At 43.0% G+C, this 27,111-nt stretch overlaps 1 protein-coding gene across 2 annotated transcripts in view; it reads right to left on the minus strand.

The window, feature by feature from the left end:
• The window catches only part of ATR (ATR checkpoint kinase), an 87,304-nt gene extending 61,337 nt beyond the window's left edge, over nt 1-25,967 (minus strand). For both annotated transcript variants that reach the window (XM_083177990.1, XM_083177989.1), the window contains exons 1-11: nt 25,810-25,967; nt 23,921-24,012; nt 21,549-21,698; nt 10,838-11,721; nt 10,502-10,698; nt 10,003-10,197; nt 9,123-9,331; nt 8,007-8,159; nt 5,645-5,843; nt 2,332-2,579; nt 1,379-1,569 (exon numbers count right to left, since the gene is read on the minus strand). In XM_083177990.1, the coding sequence (XP_083034116.1) occupies nt 1,379-1,569; nt 2,332-2,579; nt 5,645-5,843; nt 8,007-8,159; nt 9,123-9,331; nt 10,003-10,197; nt 10,502-10,698; nt 10,838-11,721; nt 21,549-21,698; nt 23,921-24,012; nt 25,810-25,871 (2,580 nt within the window). In that variant the 5' untranslated portion in view covers nt 25,872-25,967. The remainder of the gene's footprint in view (nt 1-1,378; nt 1,570-2,331; nt 2,580-5,644; nt 5,844-8,006; nt 8,160-9,122; nt 9,332-10,002; nt 10,198-10,501; nt 10,699-10,837; nt 11,722-21,548; nt 21,699-23,920; nt 24,013-25,809) is intronic.
• Between the last annotated feature and the right edge of the window lie 1,144 nt (nt 25,968-27,111).

Consider the following 27,111-nt stretch of genomic DNA (forward strand, 5'->3'; position numbering starts at 1 on the left):
CCGCGGCGGCTGTGGCAGGTACCCTGCGGTGATGCACCGGTGGCCGGGGTCAGCAGCGTGCACCGCAGGCAGTGCCGCTCTGACCCCCCGGAGGGCATCCCACGAAGTAGGCAGGCAGCCAGCAGGGTCCCCTGGCTGCCTGTGTCACTTCAAGTAAAAAAAAAAAAAATAATAATTATTAAAGCAATAAGAGCCCCTATAGAAGGAGCCCTTGCCCAGGGATCCGACTTCTCCGGGCACTTAACTAACACTGGAGTCTGATGGGAGGATAGAGGTGGGGAGCCATGCTACACTTCAATTTCTTAAAGTGCCGACTACTCCATTAAACCACTCTATCCCCAGCGTAGTGACTTCAGTGTCCCCTAGGATGAAGGAGAAAGATATATAGATAGTGTGGCAGGAACTGCATACTTCCTCATGAGGGTAATGTGGAAGATCAAGTCTAGGATTTAGAACAGCAACACAAGCAGGGCTAGGGAGATCTAACCCAGGTTTTCCTATGATGTATTGGGAATCACTGGCTTATTAGCAGCACCTGGTGCTTCCGGTTATATGTGTGTTCAAGCCAGAAGGTTGATGTTTCCAATGGCAGTTAGTGTCTGGGCAATAGGCTTGCAGGGGTCAGGGGATTATGCTAGAGATTCTCTGGTAGTACCCTTACTCTAAGAAATGCCATTGCTGTAACCTGTTCACTTCCACAGATGCATTATATATAAATGCAGGTACAAAAACAAATGATAAATTGGTTCAGCATGTCGTGCTAGCCAATGGTGCAAATACAATGCACTTCTTCTGACTAAATAATATGCAGCATGCCTATAATATGTGTGTGACTGCAGCTGTATCTACATACATAATGCTACATTACACTGCTTTCAAGTAAAGCACTGTAATGAAGCATTCAAATATGTTAACTGACTTGTATGTAAATGCCAGTGGCGTAGCTACGTTTTGGGCGCCCCCCCCCCCCCCGTCCCGTCCCGCCGAGCACCCCTACCCCGCCGCCCATGCAAACCCCCCCTCAATCCCCCACAGCCTTACCTATCGCGCTGGTCCCGGCGGCTCCGTTCTTCTTAGAACTGTGTGCTATATGGGGGCGGCCATTTTGTGGTGGTCCTCAGCAGAAGAACGGAGCCGCCGGGACCAGCGCGATAGGTAAGTCTGCGGGGGATTGAGGGGGGGTTTAATTATAGCACCGCAGCCCCCGGCGCCCCCATATGCACAGCGCCCCCCCGCGGTGGCGGGGGCTGCAGTGCTATAGTTACGCCCCTGGTAAATGCATTCAAGAAACCCCAATGTTTATTATGCCCAATGTTTATTATGCCCATCATAAATATGAAAACAAGCAGCATCTCAGGAAAGTGGTTATTGTGTGTACCTCATTCAGACACCCTTCTTCACAGTTCACAGACTCTAAGATAGAACTGATGTTCCCACTGAAGGCTACGCGGACATCCTTGTCTGGGTCCTCCATCAGATTTAATAAGGCCTCAATCAATGCTCTCAAATCCACTTCATCTTTCTCAATGTTTAGGTGTGTAAATAACTCTGGAATGTTTTCTATGAACGCTACAAAACAAATCCAATGGGACATTAATGATATTGCAATGACATCTTTAAAGAGTGACTGCAATCTGAAACTCAAAAAGAAAGCTACTATAGGCCTGAGTTTCCCAAAGATGGTCCTCAAGGCACCCCAAAAGTCCCAGTTTCAGTGATAACCCTGCTTATGCACAAATGGTATAATCAAACTGACTAAGGTATTAAAGTCACGGATATACTTAAAATCTGGTCTGTTGGGGTGCCTCAAAGAACAACTGAGCTAGGTCCTTACCTGTCAAGAGGATACAACTAGGGCGGCCAATCCCAGGATCGGGATAGGTGGGATCCCAGGATTTGGCTCCAAAATGGACAGGGTTTCCAATCCCGGGATCAGACTGCCCATGCGCAGTCTGATGCCAGGCAGCGTCTGAGCGAGTGCTCAGATGCTGCCCGAATTCTCCCGTCTTCGTCTATGGGGCTCTGTGCAGCATGACCTTGTCAGAGGTCATGCAGCGTAGGCCGCACAGCAGCTCAGACGTTCTGCCAGCCTCCAGCCACACCGCCCACCTGTATTTTTTCCCCGGCCCGGCTTCCAGCCGCCCCTGCCTGGATATGTGTCTCACACCCGCCTGGCTCTCAGCCGCATTCCTGCTCAGCTTTTTTTTAATAGGAAAGCCAATCCCGGGATTGGGCATTTTTCAATCTCGAATTCGGGATTGAAAAAAAATACACCCCGGGATTGGCTTCCCTAGATACAACCTAATTACACACTGAGATTAGAGGACCTACCCATTTTCACAGAGCTCGACATGCTTCTGTCCAGCAGAGAAAGGAAGGGCTTGAACACAGAGGCACCGACTCCTGGGCCAGAGGGAGGTACCAAAGTCACCCTGAGGCTGCTGCAGAGCAGATCACATTCATTTGGTGGGATATTGGCTGAATTCTGCAGATCAAATCTAATAAGCCCACACACTAGTTTGCTAATAGATTTTGCAAACTCTGTCATCACCATTTCAGAGTCATCATGCAAGTGATCCCTACAATAAAAAAATAGGGGCATTTAACCATAAATCAGACACTGTAAAATCTAGAAATGCTTTAATGCTAACATATCAGAACAGAATTGTTGGTAAAGCGATACCAGTGCCTGGAATTGGCTCTAGAAATTTCTAAGGTAAGAAGCTTAAAGTCTATTCACCATTCAAAGTCTATATGTTTCCAATGCTCTGTAAATAATATAATCATTATTAGCATCATCAATAGTGGCCGTTAGCTACGTTGTGTATAATGTCAACTGCAAAAATACAGTAATAACACTAGTAATAAAACTAGTAATTGCCAAAAGGAAATTTTTTTTTTTTTTTTTTTGTGAAACAGACCTTGGCCTGGCAAGCTGGGCTGCAACAGACAGCCTGAGTAAGGTCACTCAGGCTGCAGTAGCAGAGGAACATCAGAATGATGGTAGTGATGTTTCTCTACACTGTGATCCTGAAAGCAGGCAGGGGATGGTAATATGTTTGAACATAATCCAACATTAACATACTGTATTCTCAAAACAGAAGCTCACAAGTAATTGGTAAACCCAAAGGTGAGTGGGCTCAAAGTCCGACACACAACACTAGGATCTCTCCATCTGCTTCGGATCTCAAAATGAGGTACTCTCAATCTTCCCACTGTTGAATCTTGTGGCTTTTGGATTTGGGTGTCAAATTGAATTCAATGGGTTGACCACCAATAGGTTGAGAGAGCTGTTCAAGACTCTCGGCCAATAGGCTCCCTGCATTTTTCCTGCTGCTGCCACAGTCCACTGCTGTCATTTGCTCTCATCCATTACTAAGTTTTTGTTCCAACTAGCCAGATCTGAAGATAAATCGGTACTTGTTTCCTAGCACGCGCCCGTCGTGGGTGATCGCATACCTTAAGTTAAGGTATGCGATGGACGCGACTTTAGGGCTATTTTTAGCCTTTTCCCCGACAATTAAGAAATCGCATCCATCACATGCCTTAACTTAAGGTATGCGATGCGACCGACGCGATTTAACATTGAATGCATTGTATTCAATGTTAAATGCCTATGTAAAATCGGGTCCATTGTATGCCATTATAATGGCATACAATGCGACCGATGCGATGGACCCGATTTTACATAGGGAACAATGTTAAATGGCCCAATGGACCCGATTTTTTATTGTATACCCACCCTGATGGGTAATTTCTATGTCAAATGTCCCCCATTGTTAATGCCACCCCACGATGAACGCCAACCCGAAGCTTGGTGAGCGCAGCGTGCCTGCGAGGGGCAGCGGTACGCGTCCTCCGACCTTTTCATACCCCCACTATCCACGTCAGCGTGGAGTAGATATTTTATAGTGTGGCGAGCGCAGCGAGCCACCGAGCCCAAAGCGTGGCGAGCCCCGCGAGGGGACACGTAATACCTGTGAAGTTATGCGCGTGCGCTCGCCACACTATATAAAATCAACTCCACGCGACGTGGATAGTGGGGGTATGAAAAAGTCGGAGGACGTGTACCGTCGGCGCTCGCCACGCTTCGGGTTGGCGCTCATCGTGGGGTGGCGTAAACAATGGGGGGCAATTGACCCATTAGGGTGGGAATACAATTAAAATTGGGGTCTGGGGGGCATTTAACATTGGGGCCAATGTAAAAATCGCGTTGATCGCATTGCATGCGATTTGGTTGCATGCGATGCGATCCACGCGATTTTTTAGGACCCGATGGATACAATCTTTATTGCTGGCGCCGTGCTAGGAAACAAGTACCAATAAATCTGTAGGTGTATGGCTAGCTTTAGTGTGCTATAAGCACTGTAACCTGAACTGTATGCCGCAGGTACAGTACACACCGATTCCATGGTTGCCAAAATTTTGGTTAGCTGCTAAACAAAAAGGATGATTTATTTGGACTTTACATGGACAGAGTGCCAAAATGGAGGCACAGATTGGACACTGAGAATGGGCTGGGGGCATGGACACTTGTGTAGGGGGCGTCCACGTCTGTTATTGCTATTTTAACTACAACTTTTGAGCAATGATATTCAATACATGATACTTCGTACATTTCTATGTTGGATTGTTTTCCATTGCAAGTGCTAGCGAGTAGGTTTGATTGGTAATTTCTAACACTGCTAATTTGCTAAACATTTTTTAAACAGAAATAACTGCCATGTGTTTGTGCCGCTGCTCTGGTGCTTAGTTTAGCCAGCCACCTATAGGTCTATACTGATGAATAATATTGTGAGCAGTTAGTTGGTCAAAACTGAGCAGACATGACTGGAAAATAAGGTTCTAAAAGGTAAATAATACTGTTGGAATAAAAAAAGCTCACATTATATGATTTTAGCAGTTTTTATCAATCTTTGAAAAAATATAATTCCAAAACATGAGGGCTGGTCTTACTAAGACCTGGTCCATATGTGTAGAGCTGGGGATAAATGAGGGGGAAGGCAATAAAAACCCCACAACATATACCAAGCTACTCTGTGCTGACCTATTCCTTTCAGCACTTAATGAACATTGGTGAGGGATAAAGGGGGAAGTGCTTATATACCAGTTATCGTTCGCTCAATAATGCCGACCCCTTTATTACTCACTAGCCCACATGGTTATGAAGTGTCCCCCAGATGAAGAAAAGAGGAACATAATTGTGTTTTTTTTTTTCTTTTTTATACAATGTTCACCAGAAACTACTCACTATTTAAACACACAAACATTAACTTGGCAGATTCAATTATATTGGTAATTATAATGGGAGCAGATGTATGAAGCAGTAATAAGGGAGAAGTAAGCCAGTTGAAAAGTTGCTCTCATGGCAACCAATCAGAACTGAAGTAACATCTATAATTTGCATAAATAAACTTATACAGAGCAGCTGATTGGTTGCCATGGGCTCCCTTATCACTGCTTCATACATATGCCCCATTGTTACAAATAAATATTATTGCACAGCATAGGACAAGGCATCTCAAATAAAAGACAGTAATGGATATTTTAAAAAGCAGGCGCATTTTTACACGACATGGAAACCTCTTGCTTGTGTAGGGCTGCAGAACACTGTATGAGAGTGCTACAACTACTGTATACTTACAGCAAAGTCTTGGGGATTTGACAGTATGTTTCTTGTTTAACAAAGTGTTTCAAAATCGGAAATCCTTTAACACAGGAAGCACGGACAACCTCCTGGGGACTTTCCAATGACCATTCATACACAGCTGACCTCCAGTCAGGCATTATCAGTTTAGGAAATAATGATAGAAGAAAGACAAATTGGGACTCAATTTTAGGTGCTGAAAATAAGAACAGAAAAAATACAATTAGTACCTTTCTTCCAAACTAAGGGGGTTATTCTAGTTCATTCTTTCTGACAAAATCCTTCTTAGATGGACAAAACCATGTGCACTGCAGGTGGGGCAGATGTAACTTGTGCAGAGAGAATTAGATTTGGGTGGGGTTTTACTTCAAAGTGAGATCTATATTGCAGTGTAAAATAAAGCAGTCAGTATTTTCCCTGCACAGAAACAAAATAACTCACCCAAATCTAATTCTCTCTGTACATGTTACATCTGCCCCCCCTGCAGTGCACATGGTTTTGTCCATCTAAAGGTGCCCACAGACGCTACAATTGTACTGTGCTATGCGTTTTTGACTGTACAATGGTTCTATACAATTTTTCTTCCAGCTTGCTATGAGATGTGCACTTAGATGCATGTGATGAACCCATGTTTGTAATGTTAAATTTCAGATGTAGTCTAAAAAGTACGTGCAGCACGTACTTTTTTAGACATACAATATCGGGCTTATCGCATCGCACAAGCCCATAAACACCATCCAATAATTGTACATAAGATGCAATTTGTGCTTAAAAAGTACAAAACGCATTCGATTATTGTAGCGTCTGTGGGCACCTTAAGAAGGATTTTGTCAGAAAGAATGAACTAGAATAAACCCCTAATAGCTGTTTAATGGTGGTTTTCCCCTCTAGAACCCAATCTTAATGGTGACAACGAAGTAGACAACCTGGGTGCATGAGTTAAATCATCACTTAGCAGCATGATCATTTAATTATCTTTATTGTTAAAAGCCAGTAAACGGGTGCGTCCACATACATCTAGCCTCCCGTTGTGTCAGACAGCCCTTCTAGTATCGCCATGCCATATTGCGACTCTATAGAGCTGGGCATGTTTTTGAGACAGTGGGGCCGATTCAGTCCTGCTCACTGAGCAGCGAATTCAGCCCCTCTGTCGATGGTGGGGGTCTGCTGATGCACATGTGAAGATCCCCATGTGTTCACTTTTTGAAGCTTAGTGCATCTGGCCCATAACGTTAATACAAGCAAACTATTTTTTTAGGTAAAGTCAAAGGAAAGTGGGAGTTAGTGCTCATTCTTTACCAGCAGAAATATCCCAGACACCCATCATGGAAACATTAGATAACTCCTTAAAACCGCAAAAAAGGAATGTTAACAAAGGTGAAAACTTAATGTATATTCTCTGGAGGATAACCTACTGGCAGAGGTGTGTTCACCCATCTCCCCATAATTCATCGGTATAGAGGCATCATTTTAAGTTCCTATCACATATTCACGTATTGGGCAGCACGGACGGTGTAGTGGTTAGCATTACTGCCCCACAGCGCTGAGGTCATGGGTTTGATTCCCACCATGGCTCTAACTGTGCAGAGTTTGTATATTCTCCCCATGCTTGCATGGGTTTACTCCGGGTACTCCGGTTTCCTCCCACAATCCAAAAATATACTAGTAGGTTAATTGGCTTCCAACAAAAATTAACCCTAGACTGTCTGTGTGCGCGTAAATGTGGTAGGGAATGTAGAGTGTAAGCTCTACATAAAGCGCTGCGGTATATGTGTGCGCTATATAAGAAACTGTTAATAAATAATAAACAAATAAATATTCAAACATCCAGGATACTTTACTCGATGAGCACAGGTACAACTCAAATGCATTTGTTAGCAAGTGAAGCATAAAGTGGGTACCGTCTGCTCACCTCGTAAAGATACTAATAGGGTTAAATTCAATAGGATGAGAGATTCAAAAAATGAGAGATTTGTTAAGAAATCTCCAGGTTTTTTTTAAAGCAGCAATTATTTACACTTCAAAATCAAACTAGTTTTGCAGTGTAAATGATTGCCGCTTTAAAAAAGACTGGAGATTTCTTACCAACTCTTTCACATTCTGAATCGCTCATCCTATTCAATTTCACCATAGAGTCTCAGTTTGGGCAATCATCTGATATATCCGCTAGTCTTCCCAGCTCTTAATACAGAGATATACAAGTTTTAATGTACATGTCACAGCCCGTAGATCATGCACATTATGTAAATTGCCTTTCAAAGCAGTATACATTTACCAATTATAATATCCCTTAACTATCAATATGCATTTGGTATTATCTTTATATATATATAGTAAGAAAATAATGTTTATTACTTACAGACTCTGTCACGGATCCGAGAGCTTAATGTCACAAGTGCAGAGTCAAATGCCGACATCCTGAATGCAGCATGGCTGGAATGACTGTGCAGCCAAGGTAAGGAAATCAGTCCACATAATTCCACAAGTATTTGGTCAGGTAAAGTGCTTTTCACTAGCAGTAAACAGAATAGGATTATACTGTGTAGCATTCACTTGTATTCACTCTCACACACACTAATTTATTGGTAGATGTAATGATGTGTATAATTTCTTTGGATAATGCTAGAGGTGTTTATAATTCCACGTGCAATATATGAAAACAAAAAAAGTCGATTGTAAATCATTAAAGCTGACAAAGTCCAGTGTCTGTAAAATGTGAGGTTCTAACCATTTAAGTCTGGTGGCAAAATTATTTTCTTTCATTTTAGCTTGTTTATATAAGTTATAATAAAGGGGATTTATACTACTGTCCAATATTTTTCATTTGAGGTATACATGCTATCCAGACACATAAAACGGAGCACCTTCATTAATTAATGGGAAAAAAAGTGCTTATACAAGTTTATTGTTTATGAAGTGCAGTCAAGAGTACACATAGAAGCAATCTGCCTGCTGATTACATTATGAATTGTTTCAGTTTGATTTTCAAGTCATGAATTATCTGAAGCTTTCATGAATATGATCTGAAGAAAAACAAAAAACTACTAACATCTCAAAACCCTTTGTGTAAGACTTTCCCTATGCACTTAGCAGAGTGCAAATGCATTTGACAAAGTCGCTAGTTCTTCTCATCTTATAAAGTAGGAAAGTATTTTAATTGTTTTCACAAAACCCTTCTAGCAATGTGGAATTGTTTACAGTGTTCATTCTAGCTATCGCTATATTTGAAAACCAATGCAGTTCCTCTTCCCTGCCTGGGGTGTCACTGTCTGCTCTGGTGTTTCTAGTACAGGTCTGGTTTGCATATCAGTGCTGATATACAGACCACACTGTGCTAGAAGCGCTACAGCAGACAGTGACACCCCAGGCAGGGAAGAGGAACTGCATGGGTTTTCAAATATGGAGGGTGCTAGAATGAACACTAGTTTAGAACAGCTTCAAGCATTAGGCCATACGAAATAAAATATCCTCTCACCATGTATATAAAGTAAAGCATCAAAAATCTTCACTATCTTTGTCAACACAACATCCATTAGCTCGTTCTGGTATCCTGAATGAAGAAGCTTCCTACAAATCTTCAGAACTCTCACAATTTCTTCGAGGGCAACCCAGGAGAGTTTGGGTTTCATATCGGAGAACTGGGAGCTTGTAGATTCGGGCAGCTCTGAGGCCTTCTGATCCATGCTGCATACACAAAAACACAATAAAACTTTAACATTAACGGGGGGAGCTAAATCACATGCAATAGCCGCACTGTGCTCTTCTGGACAACACAAGGTGGTCAGCAACATCGCTAGTATTCCGTCACATCTCATATATATGCACAGGAAATTTAGCAGCTGCAGGTACCATATAGGGTGGATATGTGGCGAAGCATCACTTGTATTTGAATCGATCCCCAAGAATAAAGCAATGAACAGAAGCATCATACAGTAGACAATGTTGTTAACTTTATATTCAATAATAATTGAAGGCTACATTAAATCAAATGGGAAATTTGCCTTTAGTATTAAAAATAAAAACATACTGGATTCTAATGGCCACCTACTTGCATAAACAGGAGCATAAAAACACACATAGTAAAAATGGAAAAAATATAATACATGTTGTGCACTTATCCTTTTCTGAAACCATCAAGATTATAATCCCTTTAACACTGCCACTTCAAACCAGGTAAACCAGGGTCATAGCTCTGTAAAAGAATCCCTGTTACCAAAAAACAGTGTAGTGACCTGGGTTCAACATGCGAAGTACACGTGTTATATGGCAGTATATATAGATTCCGTTCCAACCCATCTATAGGCATCTATACAAAACTGGTTGTCTATAGAACACTTTATATCCAATGTACTTACAGAACAGCATTATCTGAGGAAATGTGAGCTGTGCAAAGAGCAGCCACATACAGTATCACTACAATGCCCTCCAAAGTATGGACGATACGGTCTTCTGCTACGTCTTCTCCTTCCAGGATGTGCAGGAGAGTTAAGAACTGCCTGTTTATCGCTCTCCACAGTGCAATCTTAGACTTCATATCCACTGGCAGGGTCCTGTTATTGGGAATCATCCATGGTAGTTATCTAACTAAAATGCATTAACATTTAAAGAAAAGGACGTTTGTTTGTTTTCTACTTAAAATATCCCATGCAAACAATGTGCAGTAACCGAGATATCGCCTATCTTTCCCGTAGGGATTGTACTGTATGTAGTTGACCATTTATGATTAATGAATTGTAATCAACTGAAAGACCACTTAAAACATGTAGCCCGGTGACAGTTCAACACATTACTTCCTATCTACCAATAATTGGTACAATCCATATTACAAATAAATCAGAATTCTGTGATAATTACACCACAGATGGCGCCGGTTTCTTCTGTGATTTCACACTTAAACTTAAGCGTGGTCGCTTCTCCCGTGTCTCATCGCTGCTGCTTCCTCCACCTTCTGACTCTGTACTTGACAATGGTGGCGTGGCCTGCTGCAGCTGCTGCTGGATCAGCTGCAGAGCTTCTATTCTCAGAGCTGCATATAGTGGAGAGACCAGGTACTGCAGAAACAGCAAATAGGAATAAAATTCAGAGCTTGAACACATTCTGCCCATAGAACATTAGTGGATGTAACATCTTTAGAATGTGCACTTTTTATACTTGACCTTGACAGAAAAGGACATCATTAACTTGTCTTACCATTTGTTGCCTGTGAACTCCGAGGAGGTTGGTAAAAGCTTTGGTGACACAGCAAACATGGCCGTTGCGAACCTCCTTAGCAGATTCATAGCCTGGAGGCACCACAGTCAGAAAGTACTGCACTATATAACAAAGCGCTTCTCTCAGTGTTTCAGACTGAACATCCTTCAAGATCCCCCCTTCAAACATGACTGCGAGTTTGTTCAGCAGCATGTTAAGATAGACAGGTTCAATGCTCATGTGAGACTCCTGCTGCAGTGGGAATAAAACTTTCACCAAGTTTAATAGCGGAGTTTCATAAAGCAATTGTTCTTCCAAATCCATCTCTGTTATATATGATAGCATACCAAAAAACAATGTGAAGAAAAAATGTGCAGGCTGTTCTGGTGGTCCTCCTAAGCGGATGAGCTCTTTTAAGAAATGTAGAGCCAGAATCTTAAGCTGCGGCCCTCCATAGTCCAACATAGAACAGCCGATTCCCCAGAGCGCAAGGTTCTGTCTTTGGAAATAAAAGGCAGAAATATCATGATCATTGTCAGTCAAGACCATTAACAAAGTGGTTTCTAGAGGCTCCACTTGCTGCATGTTCACCAGCTGAACAGGAGCGGATCTTAGAGTCAGCTGGCTTTCCAGTGCATTGCATAAAAACCGGTGTACAGTGACCGGCCATTCGGTAGGCTGTTTTATATTTCCTTCATGCAAGTTAATAAGATCCTCAAAGAGATGTAGTAAATCATTTGTAAGGACACCGAACAGAGTTGGGCTTTTATTCTTGAAGAGGAAAAGCAGGGAATGGATGACTCCAGCTATTTTCTTATGTAAAGGTTTGCAGCTTGGGGTGGCAGCAATACGTAACAGCCTTGTGATGATCCAGTTGCTAAACTCTGAAGGAAATATAGAAATCAATATTATGGCGTGAAACAAGACAATGTATAGCAATCCAGGCAAAACCTCAAATGATCCATTACAAGTTATTAGTGCAGAGGTTAAAGTTATTTATTAGCAATGGAAAGTGTTGTTTTTTTTTTTTTTTTAAATCATCCCATTTTATTTTTCAGCTTGATTACATATATTTAACGTAGCCTCCGTGCTGAGCGATACTGCTCAGCACAGATCGCTCAACACACTCCGATGCACCAGCGATGTGTGCTGAGGGATCTGGCGTGGCCAGTGGCCTCTGGTGAGAGATTACTGGCGATAATTAATAGATTTATTCTGCAGGCAGTATAAATCTAGCCTAGTTATGGCAGATGCGCAGGACCGTGCATCGCCGTCACTGGGAGGCCTACTCACAGAGCGATCGGTGATCGCTTCGAAATAGGGCTACAATTGTCCCGTATGTATGCCGCATAACCAACTTGTTTATTGAATAAAATGTAGAAAATTAGCAATATTTAAGATATAAAATAGTAAAAGGGTACTTGTGTAGTTTCACGGCGCCAACATGGCACCGTTCGTCTGAGTCCCCTTGCGGGGCTCGCTACGCTCGCCACGCTATCTAAAATCGACTCCATGCCAACGTGGATAGTGGGGGTATGAACTATCCACATTGGCATGGAGTTAAGTTATTTTATTTTAGATAGTTTGGCGAGCGTACCCAACCCGGAAGTAGCACGGCCATTTAACATTGATTCCAACGTAAAAATCGGGTCAATCGTATCGCATGCGATTTGGTTGTATGCAATGCGATTGACCCGATTTTTGCGACCCGATTTCATACAATTAAAATCGGTGGCACCGTGCTAGGAAACAAGTACCTACCTTACTTTATTTTTACCCACCCCCTCCTTTTTATGCTGTAAAAACGTCATATGTGAGCCTGTGTCCCAGAAATGTCCATTTAACCCCTTCCTGACAGAGCCTGTTTTTGCCTTCCTGACAGAGCCCTTTTTTTCAATTCTGACATGTCTCACTTAAGTGGGGATAACTTTTTTTTGCTTTTACTTATCCCAGTGATTTTGAGATTGTTTTTTCGTGACACATTGTACTTCAAGTTAGTGGTAAATTTTCGTCGATACAGTCTGTGTTTTTTTGTGAAAAATACCAAAATATCGTGAAAAAATGGAAAATTTAGCGATTTGCAAAATGTTAAATTTTCTGCTTGTGAGACAAATAATCTTACCACTCAAAATAGTGAATAACTAACATAGACCATATGTCTACTTTATGTTGACATCATTATTTCAACTTCCTTTTAATTTTTTGGGACACTAGGAGGCTTACAATATGAATAGCAAATTCTCAAATTTTCAAGAAAATTTCAAACACTGATTTTTTTAGGGACCAGTTCAGTTCTGATGTGACTTTGAGGGACTTGTATGTGAGACACCCCCATAAATGATGCCATTTCAAAAACTGCACCCCTCACAGTATTCAAAACAGCATTTTGGAAGTTTGTTAACCCTTTAGGTGTTTCACAGGAATTAAAACAAAGTGTAGGTGAAATTTCAAAATTTCTTTTTTTTTGCAGATTTGCAATTTTAATACATTTTTCTAAGGAACACAGTACATTTTACTAGAGAAATGTGACTAAAAATTGATTCCCCCAATTCTTTTGTTTTCATAAATATCCTATATGTGGCCCTAGTGTGCACGGTGACCAAACCACAGGCTTCATAATAGAAGGAGCACCTACTTGATTTTGGAGCCTCCTTTTTATGAGATTATTTTTTAGGCACCATGTAGGTTTCTAGGCACCATAACATGCTAAAAGTTAGGAACCCCCCCACAAGTGACCCCATTTTGCAAACTACACCCCTCAGGGAATTCAGCTAGGGGTATAGTGTACATTTCAAACCCGCAGGGGTTTCACCAATTGTGGTACAACTGGGCAGTGAAAATGAAAAATTATTTTTTTTACACAAAAATGCAGTTCTGGCTCCAAATTTGTCATTTTCAGAAGGTATGAAGGAGAAAAAGCACCCCAAAATCTGTGCCCCAATTTCTCCCGAGTACAGCAATGCCTCACATGTGACCAAAAAATACCAGTTGGGTGCATGGCAGGACTCAAAAGGGAAGGAGTGATTTTTGGATTTTGCAGCTCAGATTCTGGTGGAATTTTGGTGGGTGCTATGTCGCATTAGCAAGACCCCCCAAGCACCAATACAGTGGAACCCCCCCACAAGTCACCCCATTTTGAAAACTACACCCCTCAGGGAATTCATCTAGGGGTATAGTGTACATTTCAAACCCCCAGGGGTTTCACCAATTTTGATACAAGTGGGCAGTGAAAATGAAAAATTACATTTTTTTACACAAAAATGCAGTTCTGGCTCAAAATTTTTCATTTTCAGAAGGTATGAAGGAGAAAAATCACCCCAAAATCTGTGCCCCAATTTCTCCCGAGTACGGCAATGCCTCACATGTGACCAAAAAATACCAGTTGGGTGCATGGCAGGACTCAGAAGGGAAGGAGTGATTTTTGGATTTTGCAGCACAGATTCTGGTGGAATGAATGGTGGGTGCTATGTTGCACCAATACAGTGGAACCCCCCCACAAGTCACCCCATTTTGAAAACTACACCCCTCAGGGAATTCATCTAGGGGTATAGTGTACATTTCAAACCCCCAGGGGTTTCACCAATTTTGATACAAGTGGGCAGTGAAAATGAAAAATTACATTTTTTTACACAAAAATGCAGTTCTGGCTCAAAATTTTTCATTTTCAGAAGGTATGAAGGAGAAAAATCACCCCAAAATCTGTGCCCCAATTTCTCCCGAGTACGGCAATGCCTCACATGTGACCAAAAAATACCAGTTGGGTGCATGGCAGGACTCAGAAGGGAAGGAGTGATTTTTGGATTTTGCAGCACAGATTCTGGTGGAATGAATGGTGGGTGCTATGTTGCACCAATACAGTGGAACCCCCCCACAAGTCACCCCATTTTGCAAAGTACACCCCTCAGGGAATTCATCTAGGGGTATAGTGTACATTTCAAACCCCCAGGGGTTTCACCAATTTTGATACAAGTGGGCAGTGAAAATGAAAAATTACATTTTTTTACACAAAAATGCAGTTCTGGCTCACAATTTTTCATTTTCAGAAGGTATGAAGGAGAAAAAGCACCCCAAAATATGTGCCCCAATTTCTTCCGAGTACGGCAATGCCTCACATGTGACCAAAAAATACCAGTTGGGTGCATGGCAGGACTCAGAACGGAAGGAGTGATTTTTGGATTTTGCGGCTCAGATTCTGGTGGAATTTTGGTGGGTGCTATGTCGCATTAGCAAGACCCCCCAAGCACCAATACAGTGGAACCCCCCCACAAGTCACCCCATTTTGAAAACTACACCCCTCAGGGAATTCATCTAGGGGTATAGTGTACATTTAAAACCCCCAGGGGTTTCACCAATTTTGATACAAGTGGGCAGTGAAAAAGAAAAATTACATTTTTTACACAAAAATGCAGTTCTGGCTCAAAATTTTTCATTTTCAGAAGGTATGAAGGAGAAAAAGCACCCCAAAATCTGTGCCCCAATTTCTCCCGAGTACGGCAATGCCTCACATGTGACCAAAAAATACCAGTTGGGTGCATGGCAGGACTCAGAAGGGAAGGAGTGATTTTTGGATTTTGCAGCTCAGATTCTGGTGGAATTTTGGTGGGTGCTATGTCGCATTAGCAAGACCCCCCAAGCACCAATACAGTGGAACCCCCCCACAAGTCACCCCATTTTGAAAACTACACCCCTCAGGGAATTCATCTAGGGGTATAGTGTACATTTCAAACCCCCAGGGGTTTCACCAATTTTGATACAAGTGGGCAGTGAAAATGAAAAATTACATTTTTTTACACAAAAATGCAGTTCTGGCTCAAAATTTTTCATTTTCAGAAGGTATGAAGGAGAAAAAGCACCCCAAAATCTGTGCCCCAATATCTCCCGAGTACGGCAATGCCTCACATGTGACCAAAAAATACCAGTTGGGTGCATGGCAGGACTCAGAACGGAAGGAGTGATTTTTGGATTTTGCAGCACACATTCTGGTGGAATGAATGGTGGGTGCTATGTTGCACCAATACAGTGGAACCCCCCCACAAGTCACCCCATTTTGCAAAGTACACCCCTCAGGGAATTCATCTAGGGGTATAGTGTACATTTCAAACCCCCAGGGGTTTCACCAATTTTGATACAAGTGGGCAGTGAAAATGAAAAATTACATTTTTTTACACAAAAATGCAGTTCTGGCTCACAATTTTTCATTTTCAGAAGGTATGAAGGAGAAAAAGCACCCCAAAATATGTGCCCCAATTTCTTCCGAGTACGGCAATGCCTCACATGTGACCAAAAAATACCAGTTGGGTGCATGGCAGGACTCAGAACGGAAGGAGTGATTTTTGGATTTTGTGGCTCAGATTCTGGTGGAATTTTGGTGGGTGCTATGTCGCATTAGCAAGACCCCCCAAGCACCAATACAGTGGAACCCCCCCACAAGTCACCCCATTTTGCAAACTACACCCCTCAGGGAATTCATCTAGGGGTATAGTGTACATTTCAAACCCCCAGGGGTTTCACCAATTTTGATACAAGTGGGCAGTGAACATGAAAAATTACATTTTTTACACAAAAATGCAGTTCTGGCTCAAAATTTTTCATTTTCAGAAGGTATGAAGGAGAAAAAGCACCCCAAAATCTGTGCCCCAATTTCTCCCGAGTACGGCAATGCCTCACATGTGACCAAAAAATACCAGTTGGGTGCATGGCAGGACTCAAAAGGGAAGGAGTGATTTTTGGATTTTGCAGCTCAGATTCTGGTGGAATTTTGGTGGGTGCTATGTCGCATTAGCAAGACCCCCCAAGCACCAATACAGTAGAACCCCCCCACAAGTGACCCCATTTTGCAAACTACACCCCTCAGGGAATTCATCTAGGGGTATAGTGTACATTTAAAACCCCCAGGGGTTTCACCAATTTTGATACAAGTGGGCAGTGAAAAAGAAAAATTACATTTTTTACACAAAAATGCAGTTCTGGCTCAAAATTTTTCATTTTCAGAAGGTATGAAGGAGAAAAAGCACCCCAAAATCTGTGCCCCAATTTCTCCCGAGTACGGCAATGCCTCACATGTGACCAAAAAATACCAGTTGGGTGCATGGCAGGACTCAGAAGGGAAGGAGTGATTTTTGGATTTTGCAGCACAGATTCTGGTGGAATGAATGGTGGGTGCTATGTTGCACCAATACAGTGGAACCCCCCCACAAGTCACCCCATTTTGCAAACTACACCCCTCAGGGAATTCATCTAGGGGTATAGTGTACATTTCAAACCCCCAGGGGTTTCACCAATTTTGATACAAGTGGGCAGTGAAAATGAAAAATTACATTTTTTTACACAAAAATGCAGTTCTGGCTCAAAATATTTCATTTTCACAAGGAATGAAGGAGACAAAGCACCCCAAAATCTGTGCCCCAATTTCTCCCGAGTACGGCAATGCCTCATGTGTGACCAAAAAGTGGCAGGACTCAGAAGGGAAGGAGTGATATTTGGAGTTTGCAGCACAAATTCTGGTGGAATTTTGGTGGGTGCTATGTCGCATTAGCAAGACCCCCCAAGCACCAATACAGTGGAACCCCCCCACAAGTCACCCCATTTTGAAAACTACACCCCTCAGGGAATTCATCTAGGGGTATAGTGTACATTTAAAACCCCCAGGGGTTTCACCAATTTTGATACAAGTGGGCAGTGAAAAAGAAAAATTACATTTTTTACACAAAAATGCAGTTCTGGCTCAAAATTTTTCATTTTCAGAAGGTATGAAGGAGAAAAAGCACCCCAAAATCTGTGCCCCAATATCTCCCGAGTACGGCAATGCCTCACATGTGACCAAAAAATACCAGTTGGGTGCATGGCAGGACTCAGAAGGGAAGGAGTGATTTTTGGATTTTGCGGCTCAGATTCTGGTGGAATGAATGGTGGGTGCTATGTGGCATTAGCAAGACCCCCGAAGCACGGTGAAATTATGAACCTAATATTCCATAGATGTGTGGTATAATTTAAAACACTCCTTTATACATAGGCCGGGTTTGTCGGGGCAAGTGTCACACTGGAAAATAGTTTGCTTTCTTATTCCCTTTTTATAGCAAACTTTGCACCTTTTTTGTGTCCTGCCCTTTTTTCCAGTGGAGGGGATTTCATCAGGAAAATGCTGCCCTGGTACAATACGGGGGCCAGTACTAGAAGTACTGGGGCCCTCTGCCTGCTGGTTCCCAAATATTAGGCCCTTTATGACTTCCTCTTGAAAGTGCATAAATGTCCCCCTCTGGCCGGTAGAACGGAATAGCACGTAAGCGTTATACAGTGCCATCTGGATGATATACACGGCCACCTTCTTGTACCAGATTTTTGTTTTCCGCAGGGCACTGTACGGCTTCAGTACCTGATCTGAAAGATCCACTCCGCCCATGTACCTATTGTAATCCAGGATACAATTAGGTTTTGAGGTGTGGGTACTGGTACCTCGTACAGGGACGGAGGTGGTACTGTCTCCGTGAATTGTTGTCAGTATAAGGACATCCCTCTTGTCCTTATATTTGACCAACAACATATTTTCGGTGCATATTCCCCTGCTTTCACCCCTTCTCATTACTTGGGCAATGTGCGTTTTTGGGAGGCCTCTTTGGTTCTTGCGCACAGTACCGCAAGCTGCTGTACCTCTTGAACCAAGGGCCTTAAACAGGGGGATGCTAGTGTAAAAGTTATCCACATAGAAGTGATAACCTTTATCCAGGAAGGGGTGCACTAAATCCCAGACAATTTTCCCACTAACACCTACGAGGGAGGGGGGGCATTCTGGCGGTTGAATTCTTGAATCCTTCCCTTCATAAACCCTAAACCTGTGGGTGTACCCTGAGGTGCTTTCACACAGCTTATACATTTTTATGCCATACCTTGCCCTCTTACTGGGAAGGTACTGGCGGAATTTAACCCTTCCTTTAAAATGTATAAGGGACTCGTCGATACAAATAAATTTTTCAGGGATGTACACCTCTTCAAATTTGGCACTGAAATGATCAATGACCGGCCTGACTTTGAATAGCCGGTCAAAGGTGGGATCATCTCTGGGTGGGCACTGTGCATTATCGGTGTAATGTATGAATTTAAGAATTGTCTCAAATCGAGTCCGGGGCATGGCCATACGGTAAAATGGAGTACTGTACAGAACATCTGTACTCCAATATTGCCTAATTTCTGGCTTTTTTACTATGCCCATATGAAACACCAGACCCCAAAACGTCATCATCTCTACTGCATCTACAGGGGTCCACCTAGCAAATGATGACGTGGGGTTTTGAGCAATAAACTGCTGGGCATATAAATTAGTTTGGTCCACCATTAAATTTATAAAATCATCAGAGAAAAATAATTTGAAAAAGTCAATTTCTCTGAGACCTGTGGAATCAAATTGGATTCCTGGCATGCCCAAAAACTCAGGAACCTGGGGCTCAAAATTGTCTGGTGGTGGGGTCCATACTAGATCAATTATTGGGGGGGGAATCTCAGCTGATCTATGGGGGCGTCTTTGAGGGGGTCCCTCATCAGCAGAGGAGGAAGAGGAGCTTAAGGCAAATCCTTCAAATTCCCCGCTTGCATCACTGCCTGTGTCAGAGTCAGAAGCAAGCATGGCATATGCCTCCTCCACTGAATACATTCTCCTGGATGATTGGGAGGACATTTGGGAGGACATTTGGGAGGACATTTGGGATGCCATTTTTATTTTTGTGTTACCGGTAGTGAAATGTTTCAACACGTGTATAGTGTAGGGGGGGGCACAAACTTTATTTCAATCCGGGGGGTATGTAGTGTGTAGTGTGTATGTGGTGCAGAAAAAAAAAAAAATGCTTTATACCAATAAAAAAAAAAAAAATGAAGGGGTTAAAAAAAAAAAAAAATGAAGGGGTTAAAAAAAAAAAAAAGGAAGGGGTTAAAAAAAAAAAAGGTCCTGCGCCAAAAATTGAGCACAGATGTTGGTCAGTAACGTCTGTCACTGAACAGCGCTCAAAGGCAACAGGAATTTGATCAAAAAAAAAAAAAAAATAGATCAACCCTATGCCGAAAAAGATGATCAGTGATGTACGTCACTGATCAGCGCACAGCGGCCACAGGACACCCACAAAATCACAGTGTGTGTAAAAAAAAAAATTAAAAAAATACCCCACAGCACACACACAAAAAAAAAAGGTGATCAGTGATGCGACACTGATTACCAGTGAGGTGCAGCAGGTGCACAACCTTTGGTGCAACTGACAGGTATATATAAAAAAAAAAAAACCTCTGTACCCCCAAAAAAGTTGCTGATCACCTCAGATATAGTGATCAGCACAAAAGGCGGGGACAGCAGACACAAAATTTAGCACTCTCTATCACTATCTCTCTCTATCTCTCTATCTCTCACTATCTAACACTATCTAACACTCTATGACACTGCAGCAGCAGCACTCACAGGTATATCTATATATAAAAAAAAACCTGCGCCCCCAAAAAGTTACTGATCAGTTAATTTATACTGATCAGCACAAAAGGAGGGGGCAGCAGTCAGTTATATAAAAAATATATAGCACAATCTGTCACTATCTCTCTCTATCTCTCTCTCTCTATCTCTCTCTATCTCTCTATAACTATCACACTGCAGCAGCACAAAATATAGCACTCTGTCAGTAGGCCTCTCTCTCTATCTCTCTCTCTCTATCTCTCTCTCTCTATCTATAACTATATCACACTGCAGCAGCACAAAATATAGCACTCTCTGACACTATCTCTCTCTCTATCTCTCTCTATCTCTCTCTATCTCTCTCTCTCTATCTCTCTCTATCTCTCTCTATCTATCTCTATCTATCTCTCTCTATCTATCTCTATCTATCTCTCTATCTATCTAGCTAATACTAATACAGTGCAGCAGCACAATATCACAGTATGGCACAATTATTGCACAGGATCCAGGAAGCAATCAGCAGCGATCAGGTAAGTATTGCAGCAAGTATTTCTGGTCAGTATGGCGGCAGGGGGGTACGGTGACCGCACTGCACGCTTTCCAGACCGGAATGGCGTCTGCAGTGCAGTCACCGTTAGTTTAAATCTCCCTCCTTGGCTGTGATTGGTCCGTCGGTCCGACGGACCAATCACGGCCTTTGGGGGCGGGCGGGGTGAGGTGGGGTGACACCAGTGTCACCCTTACACCCCGCGGTGATTGGTGCTGTACTTTACAGCACCAATCACCTCTGATCCCGTGTCACCGGCGAACGTTATTCGCCGGTGACACAGGAAAACGCTGTGAATGGCTGTTCACACTGAACAGCCAATCACAGCGATCGCCGACGGGGGGGCGGCATCGCAGCCCCCCCGGGGCATGCACGGACATGTCTGCTGTCAGGGACAGCAGACATGTTGAAACTGTCACCGCGTCTATAGACGCGGTGACAGTTTAAATCCATGACGTACATTTACGCCATGTGTCGGGAAGTGCTTCCCGACCATGACGTAAATGTACGTCAAATGTCGGGAAGGGGTTAAAATGACTTCCACTGTTTTCTATGGGTGAAATGGGTGGAATGTGAATGGTACAAAAACGGTATTGAAATGGTAATATACCAGTTACAACATGCAATGTGAAAGGGGTTTAACTGGCTTTAGACCCGTTTTAAGAAACGTTTACAAAAACGGGTTGAAAGCAGGTTTGCAATGTGAAAGCAGCATCAGTGCCTTTTATTGGGAAACCTACCAATACAGCTGCAGTCAGGTTTATTAGTCTGACAGGTGGTAACCGAGTTCACAAACATGCGAGGCGACGACTTCATGATGTGGTGAATGAAGTCCAGCAGCATTACTGAACTTGGCTGAGATTCAGTGTTCTTCAATAACTCCACAGCCACTAAACAGAAAACAAAATGACGAAATAAAAGAAATGAATCCCAATGAGGCAGAGGCCAGAATCCTAAGTATATTGGACTGAATGTTTTACAGCCTGGTGGGATTTTTATTAAAGCCTTTGCTTTCCAGGCTTTCGGTCAGGGCCCTGTACCAAACTTGTAATTTAGCAGCCACAATTATAATAACGCATATCCATTGTATGTCTAAATGCTTTAAACACGATAAAGATGGATCTATAGCTCTGGGTAATTGAAAATGACAAACTACAATTAAAAGAAAGCGCACTAGTATCTGCAGGACAATACTGCTTATGTAGCTGTATGATAAACATGTTTATGTTGGCCTATAATGCAATGTATTGGTCTGCATGAGGCATCATTTATTGTGTCAATGCAACCCTCAAGTACTGTAACCCCAACAGGTCATGTGTTGGAGAAGTCTGTCTGTGGGATAACCTGACCCAGCAAAAATCCTCTACCATCATTTTGCTATTAAGTCATGTTAAAACTGTATAGGGCATGCCAAGATGTGAGGTTCCACAGAACTTGGAGGGCTGCAAGAAGAATACCCTTGTTTGGGACCAATCAGGTTTCATGTAAAGGCCCCGATTATCTGTCAATCCATCATTATATTGGCATTGCATAGGAATGGTAGAGAATCAGGGGTAGATGTACAGATGGAGCGGCTCTCATTAGAGCGGCTCCTGGCGAAGCTATCGCCATCTGCTTAGAAGGGGGGCATGCACGTGCCCCATTCCCCCAGAAACGCTGCAGCCCTGTCCTCGCTCCCTGCCCGTCTCCCTCACTCTGCCCACCTCCCTGAGGCGTAGATGGGCAGGGAAGTACCCTGGCCCCACCGCCCATCTGAATGGGGGGAGCGAGTGAGTGAATGTCCGCGCCAAAAACATCGTCATGGTGAGCGGGCGGCATGGCTGAGAGGGGCTCCATCTGTATGAAGCAGTGATAAAATGCCTGGTACTTTATTATCGGCCAATCAGATCCTATCTGTCCCTTTTTAAACCCAGCCTTTAACTTAACAGTCAGGAGCTGATTGGCCGGTGATAAAGTACCAGGCACTTTATCACTTCTCCATACATATTACCCCTCAGTTTGGCCAGTCATCATGATCTGCTTGTGTGTACCAGTTAGGACACAGACATTGACAGAAGAGCAGAGATACCAATGTAAGCTTCAATACCCTTGATGCAGCAGTTGGGTTTGGGATTATAAATCAACAGTCAATAGGCAGACATGCATTAGGCCACAGGTACAAAAGGACAACACTATTTTTACATTTTTTCACCATTGACATCCACATTGACTAAAATTGAGAACAGTAAAGTTGTTTAAAGTGTGGCAAGCAAAGCAAGCCTGCGAGTGTACATGTTTCCACTACCACTGAACAATTTGGGTAGTGCAATGTGCAGTGTATAAACACATTTAAGCTGGGTACACACTAGACAACATTTTAAACAAATTTGCTGATAACAACCATTTGTTACAACAAAATCTTAAAATCTTTCAATGTGTATGCAATATATCATTAGCAATACGAGTCGTCTGTACATGCAGCATATGAGTACTGTCAACAACAGAAAACTCCTGGATGTGGCCATTGACTATATTTTATTCAAGAATACACACTATATACATAGCTGGTCCTGGAGTTCAAGGAAAACAATTCTCGACATTGCATTGTTTGCGTGTCGTCAATTGTATACCCAGCTTTGGACTCACAATTACTGTATACGTTATAATACCTTCCTCTAACAAACAAAGACTGCCTTTTTATTTGGTTGTTAGAATCAAGTGAATGGCTTCCCATGCTTATCAAGAACACCCATTTCCATAAGTAATGGTGCCCGCTCACAGAGCGATTTTGGGTAATTTTTTAAGTGATCTGACTAGATTGCTTAGAAAATTACCCAAAATCGCTCCATGTGTAGGGGCCATTGTGATATCGATGTGCAACACTATCGCCTGTCTAGATTTATACTACATGCAGTATAATTCTAGTCAGATCGCCAGTGTTCTCACCAGAGAACACTAGACCTGCCAGGTCACTAGGTGTGTAGGCCCTTAAAACAATGGTCCCTCTGTTATCTGTGTCACTTGCCCAACATCAGGAAAATCCAAGTAAATTCTGTATATATACATTGTTGCTTCATGTACATAATTACTAATAGAGCCCACAATATAATATACTGATGTGCATGTGACTTACCAACATCTACATCTGTCAGGATCCGGTCTATGAACTGGCAGAGTATCTGTCTTGGCTTTTGAACAACTGTTTCATAACATTCTGAGCTTGCACTAAAACAGAAATAGCACCGTAACAAAAGGGATTCTTGTGTAGACATATGCATAAATGTAAATCAGATCAGGTAATATTTCCCAACAGAAGACATTAAAATAATAATGACAAAGTAAGGCCAGTTACCCCTTGGCATTAAGAAAATATTGCAATATTCGCTGTATGAATGTTCATGGATGCACTGTACCAGTGCACATAAGGTGCCCTGATCCCTTCTCCCCCATGTTCATACATCTGCCCCACACTGGCACTTTATCTCCAGCCACTTTATCGCTCTACAGTGCACTGCATTCTCCATTACCAAATAGACCCCAAAGTAGCAGACTGAAGTGATATAGCGGCATGTGACAATACAGCAGCAAATCAGCTCTTGTGAAGGCTGGGTTTCAAAAATGACAGTTCGGAGCTGACTGACTACTGCATTATCACCTTCCGCAAATCTTAATGAATAGACTCCAAAGTTGCAGTCACTCAACCCTGTAACATGGCAGTTAGGAGGTGAGTGGCTGTTATTTTGGGGTCTATGTACTAAAGGTGCACATACGTATCCGATCTGGGCAAACTGGATGTGCTTGACATCCCATCCGGCCCAATCTCGTGCACATCGGGTTGGACGCTACAGATTGAACCTGCTGCAGGTTCAATCTATCGGATCGGACCCATCTGTGTCACATTGGGGGTGCTTTTTAGCACCCACAATGTGTTGGGTCCAATCCATAGGTGTGTGCCAGAGGTGATAAAGTGGATGGCGTTAAAGTACCAACCAGCATATACCTCAGGGTTGCCGACTTTCAAATTCTCCTCTCCGGGAGAAGCCCGGAGAGTAGACTTTCATTACCCGTTCGGGGGGCGGGGCTTGACTGTGACATCATTAAGCCCCGTCCCCATTATGGGAAATAGTCTAAACCACTGATCTCCATGGAGGGGGCGGGGCTAAAATTACACGAGTGTGTCATTTTAGCTCCGCCCCCTCCTCAGACCCACGGATTGCGGCATTTAAATGCCGCGATCGGGGGGCTCAGTGGGGCTCCCACTCAATTCCGGGAGGGGGTCCCGATTTTCTGGAGACTCCCGGTAATTCCGGGAGGGTCAGCAACCCTGATATACCTGCCATGTCACAGGCTGTGCTTGAGAAATTACAGTCAAAAGCAACTTGGCAGGTACTTCTATCCAAGGCTTAGTAAATAGACCCCTGTATCTCTCTTGATGTTATCACTTTCAAAGGCTTAGTACATCTCCGCCCACAATACTTACATTATTAGCCTGTAATAAGCGTGGGGGTTAATTTTCCAAATGTGATATTCTTCCCAGGGCACTCTCCCCCGACTAATGATTTAGTGAGTGGGGAAATGAGGGAGCACCGGGGCTTATAGGTCACATAGGTGAAAGCTATGTGCGCATCACTCTCTCACGCACCGCCAGCACTGACTCATGAGGCAGAGGAACCCCCATACCGCCATACATGACCCTCTCCAGGAGGGACACAATGCTCTGCTCCTGGACTTTCCACTTGATGTATCATTGCCATTACCTGTGATGAAACACCTTTCTTATTAGTTAACCTGTTCAAAAAAACAGGTGATGGCAATCATACATTAAGAGGAAAGGAGCAAAGCATTGTGTCCCTCCTGGAGAGGGTCATGCTGGGCTGTAGGAAGACCCACTGTAGAACTACAAGCCTCATCATAGCCTGCCATCCCTATACCCTAGTATGCTGTCACCTGCAGCAATCGACCATAGCTTATGCCTGACCCCGGGTACAGCACCCGGACCCTGCACGCAATGCGGCCATTTACCTGGCCAGTTCCCGCAGGGCCGGTATCATGGAGGCCATTTCCAGGCCGGGATCCGCCGCCATGGTGACCAGAGCCCCCGGAATCTACAGCAGCACACTCCGTTCCCGGCTTACAGACCGAAACTACGTCAAAACTCTTACACACACCCCCTCAGTACGGCAGCCGACTCAGGCCAAACATCCGTAGAACGCGCGTTCTACGGACCATTGTACCAGTGTACTTCTTCAACTGTACTTTTATCCATTGATGTATAATATTTGTGTTCTGATACTGTATGTGCTGATGTTTAACCAATACATATTACCATTTGGCAGGTAACTCAATAATAATTAAATTTGTTGAATAAATTGACGTGTACAAAATGTCCTAACACCTGTGAACTAGCCAGAGACAAATAAAAAAGTAACTAATATATCAGCAAATATCAATTATTACACTATGAAGTCATTAATCCGGAACTACTGCATAAACACATAGTTGCACTTGCTGTCATTTATTCTAATACTTCCCCCAGCAAATATAAATATATCCTGTAATGTAAAAGCATTTCATATTATGCTTCCCAACATATCTGACACCATTGACTGACATCTACCTTATATCTATATATCAATTTAATATTGTTTGAAACCTTTATGTCAGTATACAGTGGAATGTTTAAAAATTTGGGAACCATTGAGGCTGAAGTGATTTGGTTCAAATAAAAACCACCTGGACATACACAGAGTGGTACAAACAAGGGTAGTGTCTAGATCCCCTTTAGTTTTGACAATTTTCCCATCATGCTCTGGGTCCACGTATACCTGGAGGGGGAATATAAATCTGTGGCGAGCGAAGCGAGCCACCGTGCCCGAAGCATGCGAGCGTAGCGAGCCGGTGAGGGTATAATGCAGCTAAAATAAATCAAAATAACCGACACCTACGTGAATTACATATAAAATAAAAAATGTTGTGAGGGCATCTAACAACTTCCGCCCTCACTGAACATCACATTCTGTAATCAAAACTGAAGGGGATCTAGTCTCTACTGTACAACAAGTGGCGCTGCTGAGGGTGCGTGTACAGGGGCGTAACTAGATATTCATAGGCCCCATAGCAAAAGTTTGTAAGGGCCCCCTATTCAGCAACTAATGGTGATAAATACATGTAAAACATATTACTTAAACAGCAAATATGGGCCCTCTGCAGCTCTGGGCCCCATAGCAGCTGCATCCCTTGCACCTATGGTAGTTACGCCCTTGCGTGTACTGTACAAGTCTCTGGCTTATGGAGCCATGAAGGGGCACCCCACAGCAGAGGCAA

Source organism: Crinia signifera, chromosome 3 (assembly GCF_055691185.1).
Source record: "Crinia signifera chromosome 3, ASM5569118v1, whole genome shotgun sequence".
In the NCBI taxonomy this organism is placed as follows: Eukaryota; Metazoa; Chordata; class Amphibia; order Anura; family Myobatrachidae; genus Crinia; species Crinia signifera.